This window comes from Oncorhynchus keta, chromosome 22 (assembly GCF_023373465.1).
Source record: "Oncorhynchus keta strain PuntledgeMale-10-30-2019 chromosome 22, Oket_V2, whole genome shotgun sequence".
NCBI lineage: Eukaryota > Metazoa > Chordata > Actinopteri > Salmoniformes > Salmonidae > Oncorhynchus > Oncorhynchus keta.
This window is the reverse complement of record NC_068442.1, coordinates 26814007-26837238: the sequence shown is the minus strand read 5'-3', so window position 1 is coordinate 26837238 and position 23232 is coordinate 26814007. Positions and strand designations below refer to the sequence as shown.

At 40.9% G+C, this 23232-nt stretch overlaps 2 protein-coding genes and 2 long non-coding RNA genes across 4 annotated transcripts; 1 reads left to right on the top strand and 3 right to left on the bottom strand.

Moving 5' to 3' along the window:
• Nucleotides 1-206: 206 nt before the first annotated feature.
• pgpep1l (pyroglutamyl-peptidase I like) lies at nt 207-2169 on the bottom strand. The gene is made up of 3 exons (XM_052474964.1): nt 2008-2169; nt 1383-1609; nt 207-1304 (listed from the first exon to the last, which is right to left on the bottom strand). Exons 2-3 carry the CDS (start codon nt 1589-1591, stop codon nt 1067-1069), a joined length of 447 nt encoding a protein of 148 aa, XP_052330924.1. The 5' UTR covers nt 1592-1609; nt 2008-2169; the 3' UTR covers nt 207-1066.
• Nucleotides 2170-2558: 389 nt separating this feature from the next.
• On the top strand, nt 2559-19248 carry LOC118401241 (synemin-like). The gene is made up of 4 exons (XM_035798595.2): nt 2559-3533; nt 5685-5809; nt 8473-8528; nt 11267-19248. Exons 1-4 carry the CDS (start codon nt 2742-2744, stop codon nt 13384-13386), a joined length of 3093 nt encoding a protein of 1030 aa, XP_035654488.1. The 5' UTR covers nt 2559-2741; the 3' UTR covers nt 13387-19248.
• Nucleotides 8712-22387, bottom strand: LOC127910616 (uncharacterized). Its single transcript, XR_008075460.1, has 2 exons — nt 21849-22387; nt 8712-8865 (listed from the first exon to the last, which is right to left on the bottom strand). It is a non-coding gene; the product is annotated as an uncharacterized LOC127910616 (long non-coding RNA).
• On the bottom strand, nt 19245-21029 carry LOC118401240 (uncharacterized). The gene is made up of 2 exons (XR_004829210.2): nt 20321-21029; nt 19245-19755 (listed from the first exon to the last, which is right to left on the bottom strand). It is a non-coding gene; the product is annotated as an uncharacterized LOC118401240 (long non-coding RNA).
• Nucleotides 22388-23232: the final 845 nt, after the last annotated feature.

Below are 23232 nucleotides of genomic sequence, written 5' to 3'. Positions count from 1 at the left end.
GAAGTGATTATTTGTTTTCTTGGAATGCTGGCTGTGTTCCTTAGTTACCAGAGGGTTACATACCTATTATAACCACAACTCAAGTAGATACATGGACATAAATAGGACAGACATGTTCAGTAGATTACGGGTAGTCATGGCAGAGAGTAAATAGCATGACTAGAGTTTTAAGAAGAGTTGTTTACAGTAGAGAGATGGTTTCTTTTTGCATTGCCAATTTGCAAACATGGAGATAAGATTGACTGAAAATGTTTCATTTCAAATATTATTAATATAATTGTAATTGTATTTTCTTCAGAATTTCCTATATGCAAACCTCAGGTTTATAGAAGATGCATCCATGCAATCAAATCGCAATAATGAGCTTGAGGTTTATCAGTATAATTTTTCAGGCACTGTTGTTCTGCTTTGCATTCCGACAACTTCAAAAAGGGGCCTTGATCTACTGAGAAGATTTTACTTCGTTTTTATTTACCTATACTTTCACAAAATCTGAATCTCTGAGTCATTTCAATGATTGGCAAATAGATTTGGTTAAACAGCTTGGCTAGACTGTCTTTTTGCAAGTTCTGTATCTGAGGCCTCCTGGTTTTTCACACGTATAGTTGAGATGGTGTATTTTTGACATGCCATTCTCTTAATGTATATCTATGAGAATTTCTTGTATTTTTTTCTTAAAATTTGAATAAAAAAGTGAATGAGAAGTGAATGAGAATGATGACTTGCTGTCATGACTGATTGCTTATGAGTTATACATTATCCACATCTCAACATACCTGACTATATTCCATACTTGTATATTTAGCAGAATGACTTACTGTTTACAACACATTGTTACAGTATGAATAGTAACAATATGAGTGGGATGATCTAACCAGTCATGCATCATCTCCTGTGTGCACTAATATATAATAATAATAATAATATATGCCATTTAGCTGACGCTTTTATCCAAAGCGACTTACAGTCATGTGTGCATACATTCTACGTATGGGTGGTCCCGGGAATCGAACCCACTACCCTGGCGTTACAAGCGCCATGCTCTACCAACTGAGCTACAGAAGGACTACACTAAGCCTGAGGTAGCCATGGTTGGGTCTTCGGGAGTCTTGGAGACAGTTGTCATGTGGTCTTTGGCTGTTTGTAGGGCCTCCAGCTGGTTGAGCATGGCCTGAATGACAGTCTGCAGCACTGGTACCAGTCTTTCAGGAGTGGCCAGGCTGCCTGAGGCTGGCACATGGATGAAGGCTGCCCTCCCATGGCCATGGTGCAGAGAGCAGTAATACACAAAATCACACAGGTACCTGGATAAGAGGGAATGCCTTACAAATCATTGTCTTTACTATTGATGTACAGTATGTCTGGGATATATGGAACCCTACCTTCCTGCGTCCCTTGAGTAGATTACCTCCAGACCCATTTGTTTGAGGTCCTTGGAAAGGGACCTCATGTCTATGATTGAGTCTAGTCTATCTGATCCTCCCTCAATGCAGCAATGATTAACAGGACAAAAGGCACACACATCTCTATCTCTGTAACCATGGTTCTTGCCTGTCTGCTCCAGAGAGATGCCTCTAGAGCCCGGGGCCATTCCAAGGTGTATGGCAAACTGGGAATCACAGAGAAAAGTCAGTAAGTCAACCTTTACATGTGATTACTGTACAGTAATGGGGCTGAAAAGCAGTATAGACACAGGTAAAGAAGCAAGACATATTTGAGTTATTTGACTGTTCGAAGGGGATTGCACTCTTTTTCCAACCCCCCCTCCCATCATGGTATGCATATTTATTTTTGGGTTAACAGTTTCCCACATGCCAACTATCACCTGCGGTGATTTGATGTAGCTCACTGGTACCTCTTTAATGTAGATATTAATGTTCTCTCCCAGACCAACCTTCTCCAAACCCTATTGCAAATGCTCAACATGGTATATGTAGTTTGCACAATAATTAAATGTATTGAATGAAATGTACACATTCAATTGAGATATCCAACATGTTACATTACCTGAGCTGCCTGCCAACTAGGATTTACCAAGTACTCTCTGAAAGGTCCGAACCCTGATCAAAAATAAAATCAGAACTGTACAAAGGGGAACACCAGCGCTTTCCATTCCAGTAGCCAAACAATAGCCTACATAGCAGAAGCTTACATTTGCTTAGCTGTGAATACAACACACAACAGCCTAATATAACTTCGAAATAAAACTTTAAAAGTAACACAGACCAGTTAATAATACCACGGAGACTTCATCTGCGTCCATTACGCGCGACTGATATACTCTCCATTTTAAGCAGGCAGATGAGTCAGACATATTCTGTACGTGCAGAAATTAGAATCCCTACCAATGAATAACATTTATATCTGTGAAGTGTAATCAAGAACAGTTTGTTTTCAAAAAATGGTTACATTTTTATTTTATTTTATTTTTAGGGTGTAGTCAACTGTCTCTGTTGGAACGGGTGTGCGGTTGCATCGTAAATTTCTCTCCACTTGGTAGAGCTATAGCCCAACATAGGAAAAGCAAATAAGAATTTCAACCCACTAACATCTGCCAGGGTAACGAGCCGCTGGGAGCCTTGATTAAGCCTCCGCCCACCTTCTGCACTTAACAAGTCAAGCCCTCATGCTGAGTTGCATCACAGCTCTGCTCCCAGACGCACTCGCAATTAAGACCAGAATAACATTTTCTCCGTACTGAAATATAAAGAAGCGAAGGCGTAAAGTTTGTAAATGACAATATGTTACAATTCAAGAGAAGCGTTGAAGCCGAAAAATATCAATTACAGGAGCTCAACAACAGACTGGGACAGTACCTGTCAAGAACAATGCAATTGGAGCATGACAACGCAATCCTCATAAATGAAATAAACAAGATAAGACAAGAGAAGACCGTGGAATGGGACAACCAATGTATGGCCGAAATGCGAGACCTGAGGAGAATGGCGGGGCAACTATCTTTTGAAAAGTCCCGAGCCGAGACTGAACGAGAGAAGGTTTGGCAAGAGTTTCAGATGTTACAGTTGATGTGTTGTGAGGAGCAGGTAGTATGCAAAGACATAGGTGGAGAGCTAAAAGGTTGCGAGAAGCAGCTTCATAAAGCTCAACAGACCAATGGGGAACTTGAAGAACGTCTGTTCCAGCTTGAGAACGAGTACAAATTCATTGAGGATGCACACAGACAAGAAATGACCAAGCTCCGGAGTCAGGTGCATTCACGACCTATTGTTACCCAAACCTACCATGGTCCTTCAGCGGTCTCGATGGAAGAGATGCAACATTATGCCCTTAGCCTGTCCGAAGGATGGACTGACACCTTAGAGGTGTATCGAAGGAAGGTCGAAGATATGGAGGAATCGATCAACGCGGACCAGACGAGGCTGGATGATCTCCAAAGGGAAAAGATGCAGTATGCCTCAGAGTTTGACAAATTACGTAAAGAGGTTGAGAAGCAAGGTCAGATTCAAATACACCTGGAGGAACAGCTCATATACATGCAGGAGAACTTCCACGGGGACATCACCCAGTATCAGGTCAGCAAATGGGGTTTGCATCCAATATTTAGACACCATTCAGTGTCTGTCTTTTGACAGTGTATATATACAAAAGTCATAACAATGCAGAAATTGGTTATTTTTGGTTCTGTTCATGGATTATGTAATGCATGCATTTCTACAACATGATTGGTGCTGCGCACATATCGCACAGCATTTCCATTAGCGATGACTGCCTCCTCCTCTAGGTGCCACACCCACTATTTTAGGAGAAAGAGCTGTATTGTTACTCCATAGTAAATTCAATTGCTGCAATCTCAAACATCGTTTTTTTTGTTCGTTTTTTCCAGTTATTTCTCATTATCATATTTTATACTATGATGCATAATTATTATGATGAGTGAGATGGATCCTTTACCTCCTTTCTAATAAATTATACTGCTCTGAAGTTTCACTATGACTTTATTGATCAGATATTTCTTCAATGATAATGTTCACAGTATGCTTTAAAGTCATGTTTAAACGACACAAAATGTGCATATATTTGTGCATGTACTTCAATCACATTGGCCTACAGGAATTAAAATGGGAGCAAAGGTTACTGCAGGAACTGAGAAATTGATACATGAGCCTCACCTCCTTGTGAAGTATCACTTTCCTACTTGGAGGGGCCTTGTACTACTTTGCGATTCTAAATGAGCACAACTACTCCATATAAACTATCAACCAGCACCTGTTCCCTGACAGGCCTGTTGGGACCACAGTGAGGAGTGACATTTGGTTGTATCACACCCACCGCCTCTTATAGATGATATCAACACTTGGTCGATGGTTTTGAAGTCAATAAATCTTGAAAATAATCTTAGCAGCTTTGATTTATAGGCCTGTGCCATTAAAATGGCAACCCCAGGGTGGTGGAAGGCCCATAACTTCCCTCATAACTACAGAGAAACATGCATTCTGCACCAGTTCAGTGTTTCAGGCCAGACTAAAAGGATTGAATGGCCAAACGTATTACGACTGTTAGCTGTACCAGCCACTTAAACCAATTAGCTGTCACAGAGACTAATCCTCAGTATCCTACTAACGATGGAGCCCTACCAAGCAGATCAAGCATTTTACTCCCATGCACATTTCCAAACTAATTTCAAGGTGCATAATGTTGTCATAAACTCTTAAGTGATGTTTAATTGTTCAAAATAATATTCAAATTCCTGGAAATGGGTTTGAAATTTAACCTGACACTCATTCAGTGGGATGCATATGTCAGGGATCATCAACTAGATTCAGCCAGGGACCGTTTCTTTTTGAGTTAATGGTCAGGGGGCCGGAACATAATTACCAATCATTTGTAGACTGCAAATTGACCGCAAGAAGCCCAAACAGATATAATATTTGACTAAAACATAATCATTTGAAACCTTGCTTATATTTGTATTAAATGATGTTTCTTTATTATGCATGTAAATACGTGAGAAAAAAATCCCAAAACTAAAATCACTTGGAGTGGATTTCCTGGTGTTTTTTCATTTCCAAACAAACGTTTTTTATTTATCATTATTTTTAGCTCAGAAAACCAAATAAAACCACGGACAAATTTCACCTGCGGGCTGCCAGTTGGGGAGCCCGCCGGTGAAACATCAGACTAGACATAAAGGGACAGTTGTTTACCTAGCTGTTTAGTCTGATGCGTATGAGGGATCACACATGATTCAGCCAGTCCATCCTGCTTATCCTTTAAATGAGAGGTGACTAGGAAAGGTGTCTCAAGGGCCTTTAAAACAGGTGCACAACACAAACAGCAGTGCCACATTCACCTGTACACACTCAATACAATTGGATCTGTTACCTACTGAGGGAGAAACGAGAGGGTTAGATGGTGAACCAAAATAACTTATTGAAACTGACACGTAGTACAATGATCATATGGGTACATTAGAGGGTCAAATCTGGACAATAAATTGTGGCCTGAAAGATGGGTTTATATTTGTATTCAAGGTACCACCTCTCATCTGAATTCCCTACATCTGATATTGCAATATGTAATGAGCAATGTAATAAATACATTAATATGTAATCCATATAGACCAACCCTATAATTATAGTCTCATAACAGTATTTGAGAAAAATGTATGACCGGATAGAAGACGATGCACATGCTCACAATTCCATTCCATGGTCTCTTTGCAGGTGATTATTGATCAGTTGGAGCGGGAGCGGGAAATGTTGGCCAACACCATGGCAGAAAAGGTCAGAGACCACCAGCAGCTACTGCAGGTCAAGATGGATCTGGGCATGGAGGTGGCTTACTACAGGTATGTCTTCTTCTGTACTGCTAGTCCTTTCTGAGTTCTATAGTGGCCACTATAGAGATTTTTAGCAGAGATTGCTGTTATGCAACCAACAGTAATTACCAAGACATAGTACTGACAACCTTACTTCCCACATGATCCAAGCGCAGTTAAAAATGTCATGTTACATTCTGCCTCATGGGTTAGAGCTTGTGTAGTGCTCCTTTTTACCATAGTAAATCGGTGGAGGTGGCTGAAAATGCTGACTCTGAGGAAATTCTGAGAGAATTGTGGTGTAGTGCTTTTGTAATTACAGTCAGTTTATTATTGCGGCTTAAAAGTACCATAGAATTACAAAGCAGACTTTACAGTATAGTTAGTATACATCGGTTTTGCCTGTCGAACCAGAAATTTGATTTGATTCTGTCATGTTAGGCCCAACACTGACCCTTTAATGCTGCAGTGTTGTTGGACTTGAAATGTATTTATAGTGGTTTCACCCTTCACTGTAGCTGCAAAGCAACTGCTCTGCTGCCCTCCCATTTGGTAGGGGCACTTAGCATTCCTCCAGACAGCCTTCTCTAATATTAACTCCTGTTATCTACAGTGTGTCATGTCCTGACCATAGAGAGTCCTTATTTTCTACGGTGGAGTAGGTCAGGGCGTGACTGGGGGGTTAGTCTAGTTTATTATTTCTATGTGGGGGTTCTAGTTTTGTTTTCTATGTTGGTGATTTTGTATGATTCCCAATTAGAGGCAGCTGGTAATCGTTGTCTCTAATTGGGATCATATTTAGGTAGCTTTTTCCACCTGTGTTTTGTGGGATATTGTTTATGGGTAGTTGTATGTCATTGTCGTCACATTTCGTTATTCTTTATTGTTTTGTGTGTTTCACTAAATAAAGATGTGGAACCCAGATCACTCTGCAGCTTGGTCCGATAATTATTCCAGCGAACGTGACACAGTGTGATTGTCACGCCCTGGCCATAGAGAGGCTTTTATTCTCTATTTTGTTTAGGCCAGGGTGTGACTAGGGTGGGCATTCTAGTTTCTTTATTTCTATGTTTTCTGTTTCTATATTTTTGCAGGGTATGGTTCTCAATCAGGGACAGCTGTCTATGGTTGTCTCTGATTGGGAATCATACTTAGGCAGCCTGTTTTTTCACCTTAGTTGTGGGTAGTTGTCTTTGTTTGTTTGTTTGTTTTTGTTGTTGTTTTTGTTGGTGACATTTTCAAATAAAAAGAAATGTATGCTCACCACGCCGCACCTTGGTCCGGTCATTTCCCTGGTCATTTCCCTGACGACGTTCTTGACAGTGATATCTGTAGGGATATTTTGCTCATTTGTAAACAGCCAAGACCTAAACAGTTTGGTCTTAGGTGAACAGGAAATATTTGCTATTTATATCTCTGTTAGAAAAAAAGTATTAAAGTGATTTGTGTTGTTGAGCCCTGATATGGCAATGGCAGACTAGTACGATGTCACTACAATTCACATTGGACCACTTCAAGAACACTTCAATATTATCATAACAGAGGCTAGTTTAGTCTCACAACACTAGTACAATACATGCACATAGTTATATCAAGCAATGGCATTTAAGATTAAATAGCCATTTCAGTACTTACTTGCTTCACACTTGTTATCCTGCTTTATTTAATTTATTTAAATATAACCTTTATTTAACTCGTTAAGTCAGTTAAGAACATCTTATTTAACATGACTGCCTATACCAGCCAAACTCTGACAACGTTGGGCCAATTGTGCTCCTCCCTATGGGACTCCCAATCACGGCCAGATGTGATACAGCCTGGAATTGAACCAGGGTGTTTGTAGTGACGTCTCAAGCACTGAGATGTAGTGCCTTAGCCTTTTACCATGTCTGATATCTATGTCTTTACCATGCTTCGCCTCGTTGCTATGACCACATCACAGCCATGATAAAAATGTCATGGTAAAACACATGGCTTCTCACATATTATTGCTTAATTCAGAAATCTAATACAAACACTAGTCTCTTTTTGGTCTCTTCCGGGGTCTCTCTTTGTGTCATCTGGTCTGTGGCCTATATAAAGGATATTATTTACATAATATTCCCTTGTCTCCCTAGGCTCTTTATGTCTTCCTTGAAGAGTTAGTGGGAAAGCTGGTCTGTAAACTAGATGTGCGTGCCTGTGTTCACATTAGAATAGTAGAGAGCAGACAGCAGCACATTGTAGCTGTTATTTTTAGGTCAGCCTTTCGGGATCACACCGGGGACTTTCACAGGGGTTATAGCTTCAGCAAAGTCTCATAGCTTTTGTTTTCCAACTCTTACTTTTTGGAGCCATTACTTTGCAGATGTAGGTGAGCTGTTCAACTTTACTGGTACAATATGTTTGTTTTTAGATGTCTTTTGGTCTGTTGTGGTAAAGTGTTGTTGTTGACCTCTGCTCTTTTCTGTATATGGCCAGATCCATGGGTTGTGTTCATCGTTTGGTAGCCTACCTCTGTGTTTTATTTGAGGTTTGAGATGGCAGGGCAGAAAGATCAGCATCCTCCCGTGAGGTGATTTTGTATTTGTGTGAAAACAAACCATTGCTTAATTTTGAAGAAGCAATATTGCCCTAAGAATACAAATCAAATCATTCCAATGCCATGTATGTACCCTTGGTTTTAATGTCATTTTGTTTTTGTTTCTCTATAGGGCTCTTATTGAAGGAGATCATCAGCAGCATCTGCAGTCAAGAGGAAGAGTCATAGGTATTGTACATAACTTTCAAATAAGTCATACTTTCAGCCGGGACCTTTGTGTTACTACAGTGCCTTGCGAAAGTATTCGGCCCCCTTGAACTTTGCGACCTTTTGCCACATTTCAGGCTTCAAACATAAAGATATAAAACTGTATTTTTTTGTGAAGAATCAACAACAAGTGGGACACAATCATGAAGTGGAACGACATTTATTGGATATTTCAAACTTTTTTAACAAATCAAAAACTGAAAAATTGGGCGTGCAAAATTATTCAGCCCCTTTACTTTCAGTGCAGAAAACTCTCTCCAGAAGTTCAGTGAGGATCTCTGAATGATCCAATGTTGACCTAAAATGACTAATGATGATAAATACAATCCACCTGTGTGTAATCGAGACTCTGTATAAATGCACCTGCACTGTGATAGTCTCAGAGGTCCGTTAAAAGTGCAGAGAGCATCATGAAGAACAAGGAACACACCAGGCAGGTCCGAGATACTGTTGTGAAGAAGTTTAAAGCCGGATTTGGATACAAAAAGATTTCCCAAGCTTTAAACATCCCAAGGAGCACTGTGCAAGCGATAATATTGAAATGGAAGGAGTATCAGACCACTGCAAATCAACCAAGACCTTGCCGTCCCTATAAACTTTCAGCTCATACAAGGAGAAGACTGATCAGAGATGCAGCCAAGAGGCCCATGATCACTCTGGAAGAACTGCAGAGATCTACAGCTGAGGTGGGAGACTCTGTCCATAGGACAACAATCAGTCGTATATTGCACAAATCTGGCCTTTATGGAAGAGTGGCAAGAAGAAAGCCATTTCTTAAAGATATCCATAAAAAGTGTAGTTTAAAGTTTGCCACAAGCCACCTGGGAGACACACCAAACATGTGGAAGAAGGTGCTCTGGTCAGATGAAACCAAAATTGAACTTTTTGGCAACAATGCAAAACGTTATCCCCACTGTCAAACATGGTGGTGGCAGCATCATGGTTTGAGCCTGCTTTTCTTCAGCAGGGACAGGGAAGATGGTTAAAATTGATGGGAAGATGGATGGAGCCAAATACAGGACCATTCTGGAAGAAAACCTGATGGAGTCTGCAAAAGACCTGAGACTGGGACGGAGATTTGTCTTCCAACAAGACAATGATCCAAAACATAAAGCAAAATCTACAATGGAATGGTACAAAAATAAACATATTCAGGTGTTAGAATGGCCAAGTCAAAGTCCAGACCTGAATCCAATCGAGAATCTGTGGAAAGAACTGAAAACTGCTGTTCACAAATGCTCTCCATCCAACCTCACTGAGCTCGAGCTGTTTTGCAAGGAGGAATGGGAAAAAAAAGTCAGTCTCTCGATGTGCAAAACTGATAGACATACCCCAAGCGACTTACAGCTGTAATCGCAGCAAAAGGTGGCGCTACAAAGTATTAACTTAAGGGGGCTGAATAATTTTGCACGCCCAATTTTTCAGTTTTTGATTTTTTTTTAAAGTTTGAAATATCCAATAAATGTCGTTCCACTTCATGATTGTGTCCCACTTGTTGTTGATTCCTCACAAAAAAATACAGTTTTATATCTTTATGTTTGAAGCCTGAAATGTGGCAAAAGGTCGCAATGTTCAAGGGGGCCAAATACTTTCGCAAGGCACTGTATACATTTGAGAGTAAATTTACTTTAGACATTTTTTCTATTGCTTACATCCTTTTGGGAGTATTTATTTGTTTTACTCAATTCTACAAACTTACTGTATATACAGGGAATTTCCAAAATAAAGCAAACATCAACTTAGGACTTTGGGCCCAGAACGACCCACGACCCAGAACAGTGTTAAATTGGGTTGATATCTGGTGACTGAGATGGCCATGGCATATGGTTTATATAGTTTTCATGCTTATCAAACCATTCAGTGACCACTCGTGCCCTGTGGATGGGGGGAATTGCCATCCTATAGGGGCATAGCTATGGTAGCCAAAATAATGGCCTGCCCTGCAGTTTTTAAACATGACCCTATGCATGATAGAATGTTAATTGCTTAATTAACTGAGGAACCACATCTGTGTGGAAGCATTTGCTTTCAATATACTTTGTATTCATCATATTTCCATGATTTTGTCAGTTACCTGTATATACACTGAGTGTACACAACATTATGGACACCTTCTCTTTCCATGACATAGACTGACCAGCTGAATCCAGGGGAAAGCTATGATCCCTTATTTATGTCACTTGTTAAATCCACTTCAATCAGTGTAGATAAAGGGGAGGAGACAGGTTAAAGAAAGATGTCAAAGCCTTGAGGCAATTTAGATATGGATTGTGTATGTGTGCCATTCAGAGGGTGAATGGGCAAGACAAATATTTAAGTGCCTTTGAAAGGGGTATGATCGTAGAAACTAGGCGCACCGGTTTGTTTCAAGAACTGCAATGCTTGCTGGGTTTTTCACACTTTTCACGGGTTTTTCCTGTGTGTATCAAGAATGGTCCACCACCCAAAGGACACCCAGTCAATTTGACACAACTGTGGAAAGCATTGGCGTCAACATTGGCCTGCATCCCTGTTGAACACTTTCGGCACCTTGTAGAGTCAATGCCCTGATGAATTGAGGTAGTTCTGAGGGCAAAAGGGGGGATGCAATGTAATATTAGGAAGGTGCCCATAATGTTTTATACACTCAGTGTATATTCAGTGATAGACATTTCCCAATTTATAACAACATTCATTTGGTGCTTCACTCTCCACCTCAGATATTAAGATGATGCCTCCACAACAGTACAAACCAAGAGTTTTCACATCAACCAGACAGGATGTAAGGAAACATCTGGATGTGAAATACATGGAGCCAACCTCAAGCTTGAGAAGATCACCTGTTCCATCTCAGTATGGTCGCACCAGTCCTTCCAGGGTTATACCTATCTCAGTCAAAGGAAGCAGCTACAACAGGAATCAGAGTCCTACCACCAGAAGGGACATGGTCTCATTCACTAAATCCCAGTCTGCATCCTCAAGCTCTTCCTCCACTACCGTTAAACCTGTGGCCCAGAGTACGGTCAGGAAAAATATAGATGCTCAGAAGAAAGTTGTGGAGGAGAGGAGTGTGAGAATCAAAGAGGTGTCACAACACTCAGCTAAGGATTCTCTTGACCATTCTCGAGGCACAGCAAACACATCCAGTCCCATTGCCTCACCCACTGCTGACCCCAATTCAGTAAGAATAGTGTCACCACCAATGATGAGTCTTAGCAGAAACACAGAGGAGGACAGCAAAAAGAAAGCAGAGAGGCAAGTTGAAAGAGAGGTGAGAGGAGATGCATTTGGTCTTCAGAATGTCGAGATGCATGCCAAAGATGGCAGCATTACAGCAACCACGACAAGTGATAAGATGGTCCTAGACTCTGTGTCTATGGAGGAACTCATTGAGAAGGTCATGAAACCTGCTGGTTTGGATCGAAAGGTATGCAGCTCATCTCCAGACTCCAAGATCACTTACCATGTGGAGAAAACGGAGAAGGAGGATGGGTCAACAAAGACACAGATTATCCTGGAGTCCAAGGTGCAGGAGGAGCTGGATATGTCAGAGGACTTTGCACTGGAGGAACTTCTCAGCAAGGAAGTGAAACACGTGTCACTGGAGGATATCAAGGGCACTGCAACAGGAAACATGATTCAGAATCTGCTCAGCCTTGGGCTGCATGGAGGAGAGGACATGGGAAACAAGACTGTCAATGTGGAGATCATCGAGGAACCAGTGGAGGGTTACAGTGACGAGGAGTACGAGTTTGAGGAGAAGTCCACACCCAAGTTCTCCCAGCCCTCTTCAATGTTCTTTCAGATTGAAGAACTAGAGAATGACCCTCATGGCACCATATACCATGAGAGTGGTGCTGAAGTAATGAAAACCTCCATGACAGCAGCAAACTATGGCAGTAATGGTGGATCTGTGAAGGTCCAAGAAGACTTCAGAGATAGTGAATCTCCATACTACAGCCACAACCAAGAGTCTCAAGAGTATTTTGTCTCCACACCTGATGGAAATCTGTCAGAGCCTGAGGAGGGTGGTGGTATAGCATCATATGGACATGGTGAACGACCCCCCAGTGGTGGACGAATGGTGGACGACTTTTCAGATGAAAGGTACTACCAGGAGGGGGAAGTCTCAAAGAACAGAATGTTTGTTGAGGAAAGCGATAGTTACAGACCTGCATCGGACAGCCAGTACATGAAAGATGACCACTCCTTGGCCCAAAATAGTTACTCAGAGTGCATCATTGAAGAGGAGACCATCCGTGTCTCCCCCACAGTGCAGGAGTCAATGCTTGGATATCTGAGAGAGGAAACTTTACACCCCAAAGAGCAGCTGAGGGGAGCCCTAGAGCAGCTCCAAGGAACAGTGTCAGGGAGCCTGAAAGAAGAGTTGGCTCTCCTCACAAGACGCGGCAGTGATAGTCCTCAGAACATATCTGTGGACATAAAGAAAGTACACCAGTCCTCTGACAACGGAACCACGACTATTGTGGCAGAGCTCAAGAGCTCAACAACTCTAGAGGACTCTGGGCAGCTGGGGGAGCAGGGGGATGATGTATCTGAGGAGCAGATCATGGCGGCTCTATGCGCCTCCAACCTTGGAGCAGAGGGAGGATACACCCTGGACACAAAGGAGATGTGCTGGGTGACTAGCAGTGAGGGACAGGGAGGAGAGTCCTCAACTGATGTCACTGAGAAGCACATCAAGCTGAGGCAATCAGAGAAGTCATTCCCCTTCCAGGTGGATGTAAATAATGGCCAAGGACAGGATCCCCCACTGAAGGTCACTCATAAGAAAAGAGTTGCCACAGTCTATCTTGAATCTAATGAAGATGAGTTCTGATTCAAATGAGATATTTTTATTATAATACTCCCCATATTAAGTCACACACCAGTCAATCAGTTGCAACAAACTGTAAGGTGATGTTATTCGATGTGATGCATAAATTGCTATGCCTACAATTGTGAAAAGATTACAAATTATAGCCACTGCATATATATATAAAAAGTTTTAATAGCATTTGTTACCCATTTTCAAATGTCTCTCTGCTTCTTTTTAAGAATGTTATATTCATTTCCTGCTATATTTTTGTACTAACCTGTACCACAGAATAGGGCTGTCTTTTTGCCTGAGGTACTATAACCAAATATGGAACAATGCTAATATATCCTCCATTGTTATGGTTAATGTTGCAGTTTTAAAACATGTTCAACATTTACAGTATGTATCTAGAAAACAAACATTATATCTATTGTTTCCTGTAATGCCATGTTATTTTTAACCACATTTAAAACTAGTGGTTTGTTACTGAGGGAGTTCCTGTTGTTAATAAGGTTGTTAATGCTTATTAATTGTTAATGCTTGTTAATGCTAATGATGGCTATATTTGAATGTGTTTATGATCGGGGACAAAAGTATGTGTATCATGTCTTGTTAAATGAAATCTACTCACTATTAATCATTTGAATTGGAAAGAAAAAAAGAAAAAAATCAAATGCAATTCTAAATCAGATGGGGTGTATTCGAGTGATTCTGATCACCACTTAACAAAACCACTAAATGTTTTCTACACGTTTGACATTACTATTAAGTTTCAAAACTTTGTACCCTCAAAAGGGTTTTATAGTTTATCCTTCCGGTTCCCTCACAATGATCTTTTAACCTGTAAATGGCTTTAGAGGGAACAAGAAGAAATCCAACCATCTTGAATTCCAAAGAGAGGTGTTTTTCTCTGCTTGTAGAGACTGGTAGCAAGACAGACATGCTGTAAACAAGGTGGAGTGAACTTAAGGAAAGGAGAGACAGACAACTAGAGAGAGAAGCTGGAGATAAGCATATGGTTCATGTCTGAGATAAGACCTGTACATCTACACTGAACAAAAATAAACACAACATGCAACAATTTTAAAGATTTTACTGAGTTACAGTTCATATAAGGAAATCAGTCAATTTAAATAAATCTATGGATTTCACGTGATACAGATATGCATCTGTTGGTCACATATACCCTAAAAAAGGGTAGGGGCGTGGATCAGAAAACCAGTCAGTATCTGGTGTGACCACCATTTGTCTCAATCAGAGCGACACATGTCTGTCTGGTGAGTATGCAGTCCATAGAAGAACTGGACCATTTTCTGCTTCCAGAAATTGTGTACAGATCTTTGCGACATGGGGCCGTGCACTATCATGCTGAAACCTGCTGAGGTGATGGCGGCGGATGAATGGCAAGACAATGGGCCTCAGGATCTCGTCACTGTATATCTGTGCTTTCAAATTACCATCAATAAAATGCAATTGTATTCATTGTCCATAGCTTATATCTGCCCAAACCGTAACCCTCCTCACAACATGGATATCAGCACAGTTGATATGGCGCGGTACAGTTGAGACTAGGATTCATTCATGATAAGCACACTTCTGCAATGTGCCAGTGACTATTAAAGGTGAGCATTTGCCCACTGAAGTCAGTTACAATGCCGAACTGCAGTCAAGTCAAGACCCTGTTGAGTACGACGAGCACACAGATGACGTTCCCTGAGATGATTTCTGATAGTTTGTGCAGAAATTCTTCAGTTATGCAAACCCACAGTTTCATCAGCTGTCCGAGTGGCTGGTCCCAGACGATCCCACAGGTGAAGAAGCTGGATGTGAAGGTCCTGGGCAGGCGAGGTTACACGTGGTCTGCGGTTGTGAGGACAGTTTGAAGTATTGTCAAATTCTCTAAAACAATGTTGCAGGCAGCTTATTGTAGAGAAATTAACATTCGATTCTCTGGCAACAGCTCTGGTGGATATTCCTGCAGTCAGCATGCCAATTGCAAGCTTCCTCTAAACTTGAGACATTTGTGGCATTGTGTGATCAAACTGCACATTTTAGAGTGGCCTTTTAATGTCCCCAGCACAAGGTGAGCCTGTGTAATGATCATGCTGTTTAATCAGCTTCTTGATATGCCCCACCTGTCAGGTGGATGGATTGTCTTGGCAAAGGAGAAATGCTCACTAACAGGGATGTAAACAAATTTGTTCACAACATTTGAGAGGAGTAAGCTTTTTGTGAGTATGGAACATTTCTGGGAGCTTTAATTTAAGCTCATAAAATATAAAACACTTTACATGCTGCATTTCTATTTTTGTTCAGTGTAATTTCAGAAAACCACAGTACATATGAATTCCCTTGGCTTGAGCCATGTTGTGTTGGTGACCAGTGTCAGGATTCACCTTGGCTTAGAGGTGAGTCAGGGATCTAGTCAATCAGATCCGCTTTAGCCGACATCCACATAGCGGTTGTTTTGAAGGTGTCAGAAGTGGAACTGCATTAGAGCTGTCAAATCCACAAATGGCTCCCGGCATTATACCTAAAGCGGACATTGCCAATTATTTCTATATAGCCTACACTTTCTCATTCTAAAATTCTTAGCGCGAGTGGGGGTGTGGCTTCGAAACAATGATTGCAAGAGCAGCTGCTCACTGATTTTACCACGCCAATGCAGTACCACCTCCAACACCACTTCCAACACGTCCAAAACATCCTCTTTGTGAGAGTGTCTGTTATCGGTTAATGCTTGATCTGATTGAATCTAGACCTTACTGTACATGCTGATCACACTGCTTGCGTTGTGTGCTCGAGCGTTGCAAAGTAAATGTACTCATACAGTACCAGTCAAAGGTTTGGACACACCTACTCATTTAAGGGTTTTTCTTTATTTTCTTTTACTTTTTTCTACATTGTAGAATAATAGTGAATATGTGAAAACTATGAAATAACACATATGGAATCATGTAGTAACCAAAAAAGTGTTAAACAAATACAAATATTTTATATTTCAGATTCTTCAAATAGTCACCCTTTGCATTGATGCAACTTTGCACACTCTTGGCATTCTCTCAATCAGCTTCATGAGGAATGCTTTTCCAACAGTCTTGAAGGAGTTCCCTCATATGCTGAGCACTTGTTGGCTGCTTTTCCTTCACTTTGAAGGAAAAACTCATCCCAAACCATCTCAATTGGGTTGAGGTTGGGTGATTGTGGAGGCCTGGTCATCTGATGCAGCACTCCATCATTCTCCTTCTTGGTCAAATAGCCCTTACACAGACTGGAGGTGTGTTGGGTCATTGTCATATAAATAATAGTCCCACTAAGCGCAAACCAGATGGGATGGTGATTCACTGCAGAATGCTGTGGTAGCCATGCTGGTTCATTGTGCCTTGAATTCTAAATAAATCATAGACGGTGTCACCAGCAAAGCCCCCCCACATCCTCACACCTCCTCCTCCATGCTTCACAGTGGGAACCCCACATGGGGAGATCATCCATTCACATACTCTGAGTATCACGAAAACATGGCGGTTGGAACCAATTATCTAAAATTTGGACAGATTTCCACTGGTATAATGTCCATTGCTTGTGTTTCTTGGCCCAAGCAAGTCTTCTTATTATTGGTGTCCTTTAGTAGTGGTTTCTTTGCAGCAATTCAACGACGAAGGCCAAATTCACACAGTCTCCTCCGAACAGTTGATGTTGAGATGAGTCTGTTATTTGAACTCTGTGAAGCATTTATTTGGGCTGCAATTTGAGGTGCAGTTAACTCTAATGAACTTATCCTCTGCAGCAGAGGTAACTCTGGGTCTTCCTTTCTTGTGGTGATCCTCATGAGAGCCAGCTTCAACATAGCGCTTGATGGTTTTTGCGACTGCACTTGAAGAAACTTAAAAAGTTATTGAAGTGTTCCATATTGACTGACCTTCATGTCTTAAAGTAATGATGGACTGTCATTTCTCTTTGCTTATTTGAGCTGTTCTTGCCATAATATGGACTTGGTCTTTTACCAAATAGGGCTATCTTCTGTATACCCACCCTACCTTGTCACAACACAACTGACTGGCTCAAACTCATTAAGAAGAATACTACTACTACTACTACAACTGAAGGAGGAGAGATTACTAGAAACTAACTAGGTTTCCTGTTTTGTCTGTGGATTAAATGTCAGAGTAGAGAACAACCACTTTTGTGTGACTCAAATTGGTCAAAATTCTACAAAGGTCCAGAAAATAAGAACCTTGTGCATTTCAGGTGAAATAACAACCCAATGTTTATATCCCAGGACAAATTAGCTAGCAACAGTAAGCTAGCTAGCTAAATGCCCATGAGTGTTTCATTTTTTTTTCAACCTGCCCCAAATTAATATATTTGGTTCAGAGTTCGTTTTTATATTTCATCCTGCGTGTCTTGGATCGTGTCTCGTGTGGATGTACAAAATCATGATGGCACACATGGACGCACATGCGTGTCCGGTCTAGACAACATGTTTGTGTGTGCACAACTATGGCTATTTTAGGAACAGAGTACCAGCTTGGTATCACTGCCTGTTTGTATGTGTTTGCATGTGTGTGTGTTTGTGTGTGTGTGTGACTACGTGTGCAAAATAAAAAATACCCCCAATATGGCTTCAACCCACGAGCACCTTTCTTTTTTCTCAATAGGGTGCTTTAGAGTTCTATGCAACAGTGCAGAAACACTGAACACAGGTCATTCACATTATGCTTCCTTGGCACTGTCTTGCTATAACAGAATATAAAGAGCATGGAATTACAATATCATTGCTTTACAAATGCTATTGCGACTAAGCTAAATCCAAATTAGGTAAAGTAGAGCACTTTGGAGTTGAAAGATTTATAACTGATAATAGTTTGTTGCACTCAGAGGCATCATGCCCATAGGGGGCACAGGAAGTTTAGGAGGTTGGCTTTAGCTAGCTCGCCCTTTAGCTTTAGCTAGCTCAGATAGGTTTCCAACCTCCTAACTAGCTACTAAGAAGACATTACAGGCTATCAATCAAGTTAGAGTAGCTTGCTTGTTTAACTATCTTAACTGGCATGCCTGCTGGCAAGGTTGGTAGACTTTAGAAAATCAAACAATAACTAAATTTACAGAATGAGACACATTCCTTTCAAGCTTTTACCCAGATTTTTTCAGAGAAGCATATTAAGTTTCGTTAAAAAAAGAATCAGTCAGGAGGATTACAGACAGCTCTAGGCATATGCTTAGATATGCTGAATTATTATTATTATTATTTTTACATAGAATTAAGAATAATGATTATGGCTCTTGATGAAGCTGAAAAAATAAAACCATCCTCACATACTTTGTGCCCTTTCAGATTTTTGGGGTGCATGATGCCCCTGGTTGCACTTGCACTTAAGTGCCCAGATACATTAGGAAACAGGTGGCCTTTCACAGTGCTTACAAATCTCTTTAGTGTGTGAAAATAACATAAACACTTTTTGATCAATACACATATATTGTAGGTTAATTTTGGGCTTAAGAACATTGTCAAAAAGGCAATATTTTTGATACAAAACATTGTAGGTTAAATTAAATCTCCAAACTAGCCAATGTGCTGTGTTGTATTTCGTTACACTTGCAATTACATCTGCTAACTATGTGCATGTGACCAATATAATTTGATTAGATTTAAACACACTGCGGTGCCCAAGAGCCTTTTATGCCTCCATTCTTTATGTTTAAAAAGGGGTGTGCTACTCTCTTGACTGATTGGTGTAATTCATTTATTGAAAGTAAGTGCTTCATGAATTAGCCTACATTGTTCTTCTTTTATGGAAGATGGGTGAATTGTAAGAATATGTTCAACCATTGTTTAAATATCAGTTCATATTGCAAAAACAATTAAATTACTACTCGAATGTGTTTTACTGAGTTTGAGTCTTTATTAATAAGCCTCGGGTCATTTATTTGACAAAATCAACAACATTGGTACAGTTAAGTACAGAAAACATAACATGGAATCTCTTCATTGTATACACAGAGAGGAATGGAAGAGACAGATGTTGATCTGCTGCAGCTCTTCTCTGAGCAATAGATCCCTCTGCCACTTCATTCTGAAGAGTTCTGTCTGCGTGGTCTTAACAACAGCCTGACACCAATTTCTCAGAAAATGGACTATGAAAACAGATATGATTGTCAGGGGTCTTCTTGGTCCACTTCAAGTGTATCTAATGTCTACTTGCTACAAATGGAGGGTATCTATTTTCTTAGTGGGCCCAAGCCCATTCATCCAGCTCAGCTCTGATGGTATGTTAGGAGTCAGACATTTTGGCGTTTCCTCCTGCCTTGCTATAGGAAGGTACTACTGCACAGATAGGAGGCCTTGTTTTCAGGCTGCCTTCCCTCCATCTCCCAGCAACATTGGGTACCCTGGAAAAAAAATACAGTTCACCAAACGATATGAAAAGTTAAAGCTACACTCAGACAGCTGAGGGGTAACAAAACACTTCCTGTCCAGTTCTGTAGAGAGCTCTTCCCATCCAGAAATAACTCCTGTAAACAGGGTTCAGTTAACACTAGTCTGTCTCACTCACCCCAGTTAGTAGACACTGACCAGCACAGACCGGCTCGTCGCAGGGTATTTCTAGAAGCAAACATTAATAACCCTGACATCTGCTCGGGTTTATACTGGTTTACTGGCTCATCACTGCTAACACAAGTAGCAGTGATGGGTATCTTCCATTCCAGAATTACTTGGCTTCAACCAATTCAAATAAGAATACCATGACCACGTCTATTTGTTTATTTATGTTGTCAGAGCATATTTGCTGAATGTACAGGAGCCATGTACCCAAAACACTATGTTGTTGTTGTCACTCACAAGTTTGATGAAGCAACAACAAAGATTATTCAACGTTTCCACAATCAACATAAATCACAGGATGTCAACAGAACTTTGTGAAAGCAAGGAATGTGAGTGCTCAATGTTTCCTACCTAGCAATGGAAGAGTCTGAGGAAAGGACTCAGGGAAAGTTTTACAGATGGCCTTGATTCATGTTTTTATCCGTTGTCCCTGCTGCATTATTTAATGGAAGAAATACAAGATGGAGGAAAACTACAAGTGTGTGTGTATAAGCCATTGCTTTCCCCTTTCATCAACATGTCATGTTGGAGTCCGGTTTCCTTGGTAGCCCCTATAGAGGAAAAGGTTTAGGATAAGAACAACTCTCACTGCCAGCTTTTATGTATGTTTCCCTTCTGTCAAATCGTCTTCGATCCCATCCAGAATCCTAAATTGAACATCATGCCTCCATAGAGCAGCTGTTGTCATGATTTACTGGAGGAAGAACATGATATCGCTGCACATTATCTGTCAGGGGTACTTCAGAAAGGTTATAAGTCCCGTCCTGACGACGAGCAGCAGAGTGTGAGAGCTCTGATTCACTCTGGGATACTTGGACCCACTTCGCACTTGGATACAATAACAAAGCAACATAGCAACGAGGCTCCTTCATTTACAGGCATGTTTTTACTAGTACTCTGAAATCCCCCTGAACTAGGCTATTTCAGTGTCTTTCTGAGGACGGAGAGACTGAGGTCGCAAGGCCAGGACGAAGAAAGTGTGTCAATGTGTATGTGCATCATACTTTGTATATAAATATTGATGGTGGGTATTTTCTATAAGCATTAACTGTCTTTTATAAATCAAACATAATTGGAATATAATGACAATGGTGTTGCCAAGGAACTTGTAACACAACCTTTTGTCACTTGTTTGCTAACTGAGTGAATGTTGTCATATACAGTACTTCTCATTTTCCATCCATATACAGAGACATATTTAGGAATGTCACTTTTGGCTTAGAAGGACGTAATGGCTTGCCATCCTAATTGAGGTCAGTGGTCCTTTAATTGACAGCAGTCAGAAAGGTTCTACTCTCCATCCACCCTCACCAGACCCATCTCTCTGTCTGGCTGTATCCAAAGAAAAGGCGGCACAATGTCATTCTGTATGACATTTTACACCAGAGATTGACTGGCTGAGCCTGGATTAGCGCATGCTACTCTCCACAGAGTCTTAGAGACCTTGGTGGAAATAGTTGCTCTCACAATGACAGGGACTCTCTCTGTGTGTGTGTGTGTGTGTGTGTGTGTGTGTGTGTGTGTGTGTGTGTGTGTGTGTGTGTGTGTGTGTGTGTGTGTGTGTGTGTGTGTGTGTGTGTGTGTGTGTGTGTGTAAATACAGTGCCTTGCGAAAGTATTCGGCCCCCTTGAACTTTGCGACCTTTTGCCACATTTCAGGCTTCAAACATAAAGATATAAAACTGTATTTTTTTGTGAAGAATCAACAACAAGTGGGACACAATCATGAAGTGGAACAACATTTATTGGATATTTCGAACTTTTTTAACAAATCAAAAACTGAAAAATTGGGTGTGCAAAATTATTCAGCCCCTTTACTTTCAGTGCAGAAAACTCTCTTCAGAAGTTCAGTGAGGATCTCTGAATGATCCAATGTTGACCTAAATGACTAATGATGATAAATACAATCCACCTGTGTGTAATCAAGTCTCCGTATAAATGCACCTGCACTGTGATTGTCTCAGAGGTCCGTTAAAAGCGCAGAGAGCATCATGAAGAACAAGGAACACACCAGGCAGGTCCGGGATACTGTTGTGAAGAAGTTTAAAGCCGGATTTGGATACAAAAAGATTTCCCAAGCTTTAAACATCCCAAGGAGCACTGTGCAAGCGATAATATTGAAATGGAAGGAGTATCAGACCACTGCAAATCTACCAAGACCTGGCCTTCCCTCTAAACGTTCAGCTCATACAAGTAGAAGACTGATCAGAGATGCAGCCAAGAGGCCCATAATCACTCTGGATGAACTGCAGAGATCTACAGCTGAGGTGGGAGACTCTGTCCATAGGACAACAATCAGTCGTATATTGCATAAATCTGGCCTTTATGGAAGAGTGGCAAGAAGAAAGCCATTTCTTAAAGATATCCATAAAAAGTGTTGTTTAAAGTTTGCCACAAGCCACCTGGGAGACACACCAAACATGTGGAAGAATGAAACCAAAATGGAAGTTTTTGGCAACAATGCAAAACGTTATGTTTGGCGTAAAAGCAACACAGCTCATCACCCTGAACACACACCATCCCCACTGTCAAACATGGTGGTGGCAGCATCATGGTTTGGGCCTGCTTTTCTTCAGCAGGGACAGGGAAGATGGTTAAAATTGATGGGAAGATGGATGGAGCCAAATACAGGACCATTCTGGAAGAAAACCTGATGGAGTCTGCAAAAGACCTGAGACTGGGATGGAGATTTGTCTTCCAACAAGACAATGATCCAAAACATAAAGCAAAATCTACAATGGAATGGTTCAAAAATAAACATATCCAGGTGTTAGAATGGCCAAGTCAAACTCCAGACCTGAATCCAATCGAGAATCTGTGGAAAGAACTGAAAACTGCTGTTCACAAATGCTCTCCATCCAACCTCACTGAGCTCGAACTGTTTTGCAAGGAGGAATGGGAAAAAATTTCAGTCTCTCGGTGTGCAAAACTGATAGAGACATACCCCAAGTGAATTACAGCTGTAATCGCAGCAAAAGGTGGCGCTACAAAGTCGTATATTTTGAATAATTTTGCACACCCAATTTTTCAGTTTTTGATTTGTTAAAAAAGTTTGAAATATCCAATAAATGTCGTTCCTCTTCATGATTGTGTCCCACTTGTTGTTGATTCTTCACAAAAAAATACAGTTTTATATCTTTATGTTTGAAGCCTGAAATGTGGCAAAAGGTCGCAAAGTTCAAGGGGGCCGAATACTTTCGCAAGGCACTGTAAATAAGTGAGCTTCATAAACATACTCTCAGTGGTGTATTCATGTTAGGGTGC